A 9,589-nucleotide genomic window follows, 5' to 3' on the forward strand; every position below is an offset into this window, starting at 1 on the left:
GATTCGAGTTCGAGCAATCTCTTCTGGCGTCATGTCCGTCTTAGTCACCTGTTGTGTTTTCTGTTTGGGCACGTTCGTTCGCCTTGGAGCCGATCCGACAGATGGGGCTATTTGAGCAAGATTATCTGCTCGTTCTTTCTCGCGCGCAATCTTTCTGGCCTCCATCTCTTCTCGTTCAATATCATCGACTTGATTGCTCGTCTCAGAAGATTGCCTTAATCCAGCTTGCCCTTTCTCCGTGTTCAACTCATGCTGACGTGTCCGCGGATCCCGGCGCTGGAGCCTAACGGGCCTTGTGAACTGAGACTCATTGCGGGGATCCACCGCCTTCTTAGAGGCGAATCTCGCGATGTGATGCTTTAAACCCTCCTTGATTGCCCGCTTCGTAGTTACGAGAGGATAATCCACGTAAGTCTCGGATACTAAGGGCCCGCTAAATCCACTAGCAGCGAAGTCGCTTTTCGCTGCGGGTATGTTTGGTTTCTCGGATGGCGCATTAGACGGTGCTGGTCGTGTAGGAAACGACCTAAGCGCTTGCGTGTTGGCTGAAGAGCCCTTTGCTGTAGTCCTCTTTTTTGGGCGTACAAGCGGGTCAGCTACCCTAGGTCGCCGAATGCGCATAGGTGGTGCGCCAGATATCACCGTTGGAGCCTGCGGGGTCGAACTGTTTGAAGGCGTAGTAGTCATGATGTCTGCTGCTCGTTGTCCGAACGCAAAGACAGTACGATAATCCCGAGACAATTGGAGACACGCGCAACATCTGACGTCCGATTAGTTTCAGATTGGAGCTCGAGTAATATGCATTCGCTTGACTCAGTAACCAGGGGACAATCCAAATGGAGAAAGCTGACACCCTGCATAAGATGAAGAGAGTTCCGATACGGAGAGTATGTCCGTAAGCAACATATCATTGCTTATGTAATAAACAGTTTGAGGATCCACTTAACTCTCAGAATTTGGAGAGCCAAAGCCAGCCTGAACTTCCTTCAATAAATTGACGAGAATTACTTCATACATTCTTAATTCGCAGTTTAAAATTCTCACATAGAAAGTAGGATACATTCTTTCCTTCTAGTAACCGCGCATAATGGTCTACGCAGTTCAGTCGACTCACGCTTTGGAAGCAATGAGGAACAGGCCCATTGTATGTACATTTAGCATGTACATTTAGCAGCCACAGGGCTGGCAGATGCCATGCAAATGCCATAATACAGTACAATCAACATAACTGCTCCACCTCATCCGTGAACTCTCTGGTATAGGTCGGCATAAGCTTTCTATCGGATGTATATAAATATCATGCATTGGCACCATGAAGCGAAGGAACTAGAACAATTCCACGACCTTTCTATCATCATCCTGATTCTGCCCTGCCGATGAGTTTCCTTCATCCTCTTCGTCTCGCATAATGACCTGGACCCATCTATCACAGGCCTCACGAACGCCGTCGTCGTCAACACGGAGGTGACATTCTCGGATAACGGGATAGACGTTCACTGCCCTTAGTTTATCGCGTCCTTCCCGGGTAGTTGTCAACAATAAAAGCGTCTCAAGATGAGTAACGATAATTCCATTATCGCTTTCTCTCTTCTTGTCGGGGGGCAGCAACTGGAGGTCTGGGAGCATATTTGCAGTATCCTCTTCACTATACTCTTCCGGCCCCATAATTGGCAGAAGTATGTAAGGCAGAAGATTCGCCTCGTCTTCAGAGAAGAGGGTCGGATGAAATGGTATTTCAAATGCAACATTCTTTATGGTCGATGCAACACCCCTCCTCCGGACCGTGCTCTCATGCTCCGTGAAAACGGTGAGTTTTGTCACAGGCACGACTCCATCATAATCCTGTCTCGTTGTGAAATATTTGCGGCCCTCCTCTAGCTTCGACAAGTCGGCAAATAGATAAGATAGATAGTCGTAGTTCGCGTGTTGGTTGAGTGCGCCGTCGGCGCCTTTCACGAAACAATCCATCAACTGGTCAATTGCATACTCGGAGTTTGAGACAGGATTGGCCGTTCGACGTTTAAGCGTCAATAGCTCTTTTATATTCTCGGATTTTCCAAGATTGGCAAACAGCATACAGATCCCATCGGCATTTCCCTCTTTGTTATTCTGCCAACTGGCTTGTTAGTGGACCGATGCAGTGAGTAAAGATCAAAATAACCGAGGTAACAGAGAGAGTGAATGGGATAGCCTTGGTCGAACCAAATGTTGCAGAAACCTACAGTCACTTTGTTGAGGAGTGTTTCCATAAAAGCATCATCAGTAGCAAGTTTATCTAGGATCTCCTTATCACCAGAAAGGTTGACGAGAATTGTTAACGCATCGCTCGCAATAGGCTATCCAGCAGGTCAGTTCCATGAAGAAGGGGCAGAATGAAATCCCATATGTTCAATTCAAAAAGGGGCATGCTCACTGACTGTATAGTCTCGAACAAGAAGTTTTAAGTCTTGGATAGGCAAAAGCTGGTGACGTTTGAAGATTTCCGGCCTCGACACCGAATATCCAACTAATGTTGCGCAGGCTGGATAGTGTTATCATCAATTCAGACTGTGTTTCTAAGCTGCATTTACCAATCTGTCTGATCTGAGTGTTTCCATGATGGAGAAATTCAACCAACTGGAAACGCAGGAACAAGTTAGTTAGGGATAAGCTTATGCAATGAGATACCATACTTCGTCCAGTTCTGTCTTCATACTCAGGTTTTTCAGGTTATTTATAGTGATTTGACCGTCAGAGCAGCAGAGCAGGAGTTCAAGTGAGTTGGAGGAAAATACTTCAGCTAACTTTCTCAGAAGCGGGGCAGTTCTTATCGATAAGGGCGTGGGGCAAACAATGAATTGAAGTCAGTCCATGACCAGCTTAGACAATCAATGGTCTAAAGAAATATTGGGCGCCCTAGAACGTTAATATTTGAATATCTACTTCTCTTGTTTTACTAGAGGGCATCTGGAAAGGTCTTTTGGGAGACAGCTCAGTGATGATAACTTAGCAGGTGCGTCTCTCGTCCATTGACATTTGGAAAGGGCGTGGCCCATTCTGACAACCCAAATATCAATATCAGTAAACTCGATGAGGACATTTTGACAACTACCAGCGATGCCGAGCGTGGCGTCCTTGCAGCTCAGCTTGTTTTGAATCGCAGATTTCCGGCGTATTCGTACATGTCCATCGATTCGCTATCGCAAGTTACGATTTCCAAGGGAATCCGGAAAGCTGCCTGGATTCTTCGAGGCCTGCCTCGACACAGTCGGGTGACCATATCAATTACAATTAGGGGAATTCTCAGATGTTCTGGCTAACATTCTCTGCTATGCCAACCGCCGGAGCTGGACCTCCCGGGCTGTCTTCGCAGAGATACTCTGGGTCTGAGGAGCTTGGCCCGAAGTGGGCATCTACTAGATGCTGCACGACTGGCCAGCCGTAGGCATTTGTGAACATACGCCGAACGATTATGTTGTTGTGAGCGTCAGGTTCTAAACGAACAAGGACCTTTCGCCACGAGAGTCCTCGGTGGTAAGCCCGAGCGATTTTTTCCTCCACTTTGAGCCCCGCGTTATTTGAAAAGTCCTCCGCGATATCGTAACCTGCAGCAGTATCCCTAACCTGGGATGTACGTGCCGCTACACTGCGCCGGTTCACAATGGGAGGGGGAATGTCCTTAGGGTGGTAAACACGGTCGTGCAAGATCGTACGTGGCCTTGATTCGGGATTGACTATGTAGTCGACTGGGGGAAGGGGTGGCATAAGGATGTCACCAGCTGATTCAAATACAGTTGTTCTTGGGGGCGCGGTGAAGCCAGTATCATAAGAATCATGGTCAAAGTAGGGTCCATCTTGCTGTCTCAGATCTTGGGTTATCGAAGGAGCGATCGTTTGACTGCGTGTAAGGATTTTAGCTTGCTTGCGCCCATGCTCCTTTGGCCTGAACAAAGAGAACAGGCCGGTCAACGCACTAGATGGTGACTGCGTTGAGGCACCATCCACATCGGTATTCATGAAACCATTTGCTAGTAGCGGCTTCTCCTGGATTGCAGGCTCTTTTCCGGCTGAGGAGAGTATTGACGATGATGACGATTTGCTCGAAAGGATTCCCCGGGACAGCACCGGAGACGATGTTTCCCCTGCAGTCCTCGCGGCTTTTTTAGAACTGCTTTTCGCATGTTGGCCACTAGAAATTCTTGGAGACTTCGAATTTGCTCCTGTTAACTCAGCCCAGCCCCATTCGGCCATGGTCCCAACAATTCCATTATCCCTCCTCGCTTTCTCAACACGTTGTAATCCTTTCCAATCAAGGAAAAGCAAGCACGAAGTGCGAAGAGGCACGATCCCATCATTAACCAGATTAGAGTATATTGTGCGGCGCTTAAATTTGGCAAGCGCATCATGAGCGGGGCCAGACGGGAGAATCCTCAGTAGTGGCTTCGCCCGAGTATCAGCGTTTCCCTCAGAATTTGATAGCTGTGCCTTCCCACCAATTATGGCCTTCCATCCACTTCGACCCTTTGGCGTGATCCAGCTTAGTCCTAGATCTTGTCCGGTGCGGCCAACCAGGCCGAAATCTAAAGCGAACCGAACATACACCGGGTTTTCATTGCTTAACCCTAGGAACGGTGTCGCTAACGCAATGAAGTTAATAGGTTTGATATTGTCGAAAAATCCTGGAGAGTGTTTTTGAATGTAGGCAATAGCATATGTTTGCACAAGTCCCCCGAGAGAGTGTCCGATGAAGCTGATGCTTGTTATTTGATATGCGTGGTACCCCTCAATGTGCGATTCAACTTCGTCGAAATCAAGACACTCAGGTTCGCCATCGCTTAACTCCGATGTTCTGCAGGGGTTAACAGGACCAGAGAAGGTCCTAGACTTCGATTTTTTGCGTGGTAAATAAGGTTGATCAGGATAGGTCATTAAAAGGATGTATTTTGCAAGACGCTTTCCTAGGTACTGTATCCCACGTTCTGTGCGGGCCGCATTCCCAGGGAATCCTCGAACAATAACATCCTCATTCTGGCAATCATGGTCATCTGAAACACTGCCGCTAAGGTGAAACAGTTGATAGGGTCAGCAGAAGGCTCAAAACAATATGAATCGAAAGACTTCCCAGTAATCAGATCAAGTTGGTGCTTACCTTTCTGGCGAAAATGGTGACTTTAAAGGAGACTCGTTTGTTGGTGTCCGGGATTTACCTGAAGGTTTGTTCTTCTTGACGGCAGCATCAATGCTCTCTTTTAGATACAGCATGTCGGCTCCCAGATTGCTGTGCAATCCATGAGTTAGCACGACGAGATGGATTTTTCTGCGAGGTTTGGAGTGCCTTTCTGTGGCCTCTGATTGCAAAGTCCCGGCTGCAGGACTAGTGAACTTTGGGGGGGACTCATTCGTCAAGATTTCATCGGACCTTTGATGGCGGTTTGAAACGGACAATTGTGGGGTATTCCAGAGACTAGCTGTATCATCTATTAGAAGGGTGACTGATTTCGAATACACGCCTTTGGTAGCAAGCAATTGCTTTCCGTCTGATCCTGAGGGCCAATGATCCCGCAGGTCGGCGGGTGTCAAAACTGAAGACTGCGCAATTGAAGGTAAGAAATCCAATGACGCTTCATTGCGACCAACAACGACTTCAAAGTTCACCGACGCGGTGCTGGAGAACACGACTTGAGATATGATCTCTATAATCCAGGTTGTATCTTGTCGACTCGGAGAGTTGCGGCACCCTGGAACTTGCGGCTCGCTACATTCCGGTAATGGGATGACTGCAATCCACGTCCCACCAGCCTTGAGATACGGCTCAAATTGGGGAATTTCAGCGGTATCAACAGCGCAACTCGCAACATTGGGATCGAAGGTGTATGGATAACATGACACGTAGAGGGTGTAAGGGCCATGTAAATATGCGGCTCGCAGTGGTATCGCCGATGTATTCCTTACCTTCACATGCAGTGCAGCTGGTGGGGGCTGGATTTCATCGGCTGCTGGCCTGTATTTCAGCGTGTATCTACCAGCATGTTAATGACTGACTGCAGCAGATGGCTGATGGATTTTTGCAAACCTGACAACCTCACCGACACGCACATTGCCAGCTTGCCGAATCAATGGCATTTCAATTGCTCGGTCGACATCAATGGGGTCAGGATGCCAGCCTGTAAGTGAAGAAAAGCGTAGTCGGTTCGAGGCACCAGTCTGGGTGGAGTTTCGATCCAGAGTCTGCGAGGCAGAGTATGTCCGTGGAGTGATGAACATTGGTTCTAGTTCCGGAACACCCAAATCGCGTTGAGCCCAAAAAATGTGTAATCACAACACATAGTACTGCCATTTGACATATGCGATCTGCCCAGGTATTGGGTTCTCTAGATAACCCGGATAAATGAAAGCTGTTCGGCAAATGCTGCCCGAGATCTCGAGCTTGGTTAAGAGAGATGCAAATCTGAGTACATCTCTGTCATGTGAACCTAAGCAGGAAACTATAAAAAAAAAAACACAGGGTGGTTTATTGGATGTGGTATAAGACAGTGCCGACACCATGTGAGTAACAGAAGATCCTTATATGTTGCCATGTGTGACTATTAGTGGCTTGTCATGGTTTACAACAAGTCAGCCTGGGCAGCTTCAGGTCACTGGCTGTAATAAGCCTCTAGTTGTGACGAGCTACGCCCGAAGTCTTGATTCGAGCATTGCCCGAATTGCGACGAGCCGGTCCACTAGGAACCAACTGCTGATTGAATCTCTGGTCCGGGATAAGCCCTGTACAGGCCAGTTCTCATATAATTGTTGCTGACTTCGGGAATGACAAATCAAGGTTGGCACCAATATCAGTCTATGATGTATATAGGAAGCTTGACAGTTACTATATTTTAATTCTCTAGTAAATTCTTCTAGTCTAATACTACCTGTTAGTATTAACAACTCTAGCTTGTAATATAAGAATTTGCTTGCTATACAAGCAGACCCTACAGTTTTTAAATATAATAAGATAAATAAATTAATAGAAGGAACTCACCAGAAATATAAGATAAATAAATAAAATAGACCCTAATACCTTTCAAACTGCCATGCAAGCTATGTGTTAAGGGACGTATTTAGATGGATCTTCCTATCTAGACGTGCCGTATGTACAAGAAGGAATCGCTAAAGAAGAAATAAGAAAGAAGGATTGTTGTTGTGAGGAAGTCTTGTAGGTGGCTCACCGCCTTCAGGACAGCGCAGGGCTTGGCCGAGTCACTAAGGTCTAAGGTCCTTGTATAGGCAAAGGACCCATAACACTATGCAATAATAAATCTAATAGTAACTATAATAACAAGCAGAGATACTAAACTAATAATAGATAGAATAACTGCAGCAGCAATGTAAATAATATTAAGAAGAGATAAAGCTACTATGCTAGTAATTAGAGTAAGTAATTATTCAGACTTCAGGTATACCCCTGCAAGAACTATTAAATACTACCTCTATACCTCTATTATCTACCAAATCCCTATTTCAAAAGCCTAAGGCCAGTCTAACTAACATAGTTACTTTCTGGACAAAAATTGCTTTTAGAAAGCTCAACAAGGTCTTATTATACTGTATTAAGGCAATTAACTAATTACAGATATGCTTAGTAACTTGAACCACCTATTAATAGAATATAGTAGCTATAACTAGGATAATACTATAAAAAAGGGTTATCTTAATAATACCCTTAACTATAAGATAAAGGCAGGGATAGTAGCTATAAATAAGAAAAAATACTTTGAGAATTACTAATATTAAGTATAGTAAGTAAGTAATAAAATTAAATAAATTAAGTACTGTTTCTAGATATAAAATTAAAATTTTTATAACAGGATATAGCCCCTTATAAAATAATTTCTAAAGACTCTCTATTAGCAGCCTGTCTAATCTTCTATATTTTTAAGAGATACTATAGACTAGCAAGCTAGTATTATTATTTATATCTAAACCTAAAGTTAGGGACAAAATACTGCACAGCCCTGTATAAAGTATATTAGCTAGGAAAAATTTTAATATTATATTATAAATAGTCTCTATATCTATTATAGTATAAGTAGATATATTATTTATTTCTATCCTTATATACTAGCTCAGAATTCTTAAAAAGTCTCTAAGTTCCAAGTACAAGCCCTTGTAGTAGATACTCCTATACTTGAAGATAATAATATATATAATAATAAGGAGGGAAAAGATTATGCCCAGTAAAAAGACTCTTACCTGGGCAAGTTAGATAGTTAATATAAATAATAAATTAGCAGCCAGAAGCCCCAAAGAAGATAAAGGAGATTTACTAGACAGAAAATATTCTTGAAGGATACAACACTTTCAGGAAGATAAGCCTTAATTGTTACTGGATGCACCTCCTATGCAATAATCTCTGAATAACTTGTCAAGAAGCTTTAACTAGAGCATAAACAGCTCCTACAGCTAATTAGAATAGAAGACTATAAAGGAGAGGGTAGTAATAATAGTACTATTACTAGTATTATTTACTTATCTATTAATATTAATAGCTACTACTAGCCAGCTATATATACTTATATTACCCTATAACTAGGTAATAGTATAGATATAATTCTAAGTATTTTATAAATATAGTATTAATAAGTTAATATAAATACTAGCAGATCTTACCTGCAATTTATTAATAGCTATTATATTAAAATAAGTAAGAAATTACTCTTAGTAATAATTTATTATATATACTACTGCTATCATAGCCTAGATAAGATAGTAAAAAAAAAGCTATTATATATAAATATTTACTATAAATCTAAAAAATATTAAAAAAATACTGTAAAATAAAAACTATACTAATCCCTAAATAAAGCTACCCCCTATATTATTTTAAATTCTTATATATCTTTAATTATAGTAAGGCTAACTAGTTATTACTATATAAAGAAAAGGTAGATTATTAGATTAAACTTCTTAGCAGTCTAGATAGAAAAGAACTTAAGGTTCCCTAGGACCTTTATATAGTATATTCTATAATAAACTACTAGTACTATAAAAAATTCTTATTGAATTACTAGATAAAAATATTATTTATATTAATTATTTATCTATAGCAGCTCTAGTACTACTTATAAAAAATTAGGCAGAGATTTATAATTTTATACTAATTACTATATTTTAAATATTATTATTAAGAAGAATTATTACTCCCTTTTCTTAATTAATAAAACTCTAGAATATATCTCTAAGACTAAATAATCTATAGAACTTAATATTATTACTATTTTTTATAAAATCTAAATTTATTCTAGAGATAAATAGAAGACAGCCTTTAAAATATATTTTAGATTATATAAATAATTAATTACTTTTTTTAGACTAGTAAATATCCTAAATAAATTCTAATATTATATTAACTAGATTTTATATAATTTTCTAGATAAATTTGCTTTTATATACTTAGATAATATATTAATTTTTACTAATAGCTGATTAAAAAAATATTATAATTATATATAATAAATTTTTTAGAAATTAGGCAAAGCAGGACTACAGCTTAATATTAATAATTATAATTTTAAAATTAAATTAACTAAGTACTTAGAATTTATTATTAATATAGAGAAGGATATATAGA

The 9,589-nt window shown here is 41.3% G+C and overlaps 2 protein-coding genes across 2 annotated transcripts, besides 7 other annotated features; both read right to left on the bottom strand.

Moving 5' to 3' along the window:
• Window positions 1-9,589: part of a sequence feature (contig 1.173 1..11633(1)) that runs on past the window's edge.
• ANIA_09409 (protein HGH1) lies at window positions 1,327-2,597 on the bottom strand (the record flags this gene model as incomplete). Its single annotated transcript, XM_677586.1, has 3 exons — window positions 1,327-2,109; window positions 2,223-2,336; window positions 2,571-2,597. 3 exons carry the CDS (start codon window positions 2,595-2,597, stop codon window positions 1,327-1,329), a joined length of 924 nt encoding a protein of 307 aa, XP_682678.1.
• ANIA_09410 (lipase ROG1 family protein) lies at window positions 3,283-6,243 on the bottom strand (the record flags this gene model as incomplete). The annotated part of the gene is made up of 3 exons (XM_050613139.1): window positions 3,283-5,038; window positions 5,129-5,998; window positions 6,053-6,243. The coding sequence occupies 3 exons, from the start codon at window positions 6,241-6,243 to the stop codon at window positions 3,283-3,285; spliced, it is 2,817 nt and encodes a 938-aa protein (XP_050468977.1).
• Window positions 6,580-6,613: a sequence feature (Short protein (ANIA_11659, CBF87559.1) was converted to a misc_feature.).
• Window positions 6,867-6,892: a sequence feature (Short protein (ANIA_11659, CBF87559.1) was converted to a misc_feature.).
• Window positions 7,329-7,346: a sequence feature (Short protein (ANIA_11659, CBF87559.1) was converted to a misc_feature.).
• Window position 7,392, top strand: a sequence feature (Short protein (ANIA_11659, CBF87559.1) was converted to a misc_feature.).
• Window positions 7,759-7,761: a sequence feature (Short protein (ANIA_11659, CBF87559.1) was converted to a misc_feature.).
• Window positions 8,043-8,047: a sequence feature (Short protein (ANIA_11659, CBF87559.1) was converted to a misc_feature.).

The sequence above is a fragment of the Aspergillus nidulans genome, chromosome VIII (assembly GCF_000011425.1).
Source record: "Aspergillus nidulans FGSC A4 chromosome VIII".
Lineage (NCBI taxonomy): Eukaryota > Fungi > Ascomycota > Eurotiomycetes > Eurotiales > Aspergillaceae > Aspergillus > Aspergillus nidulans.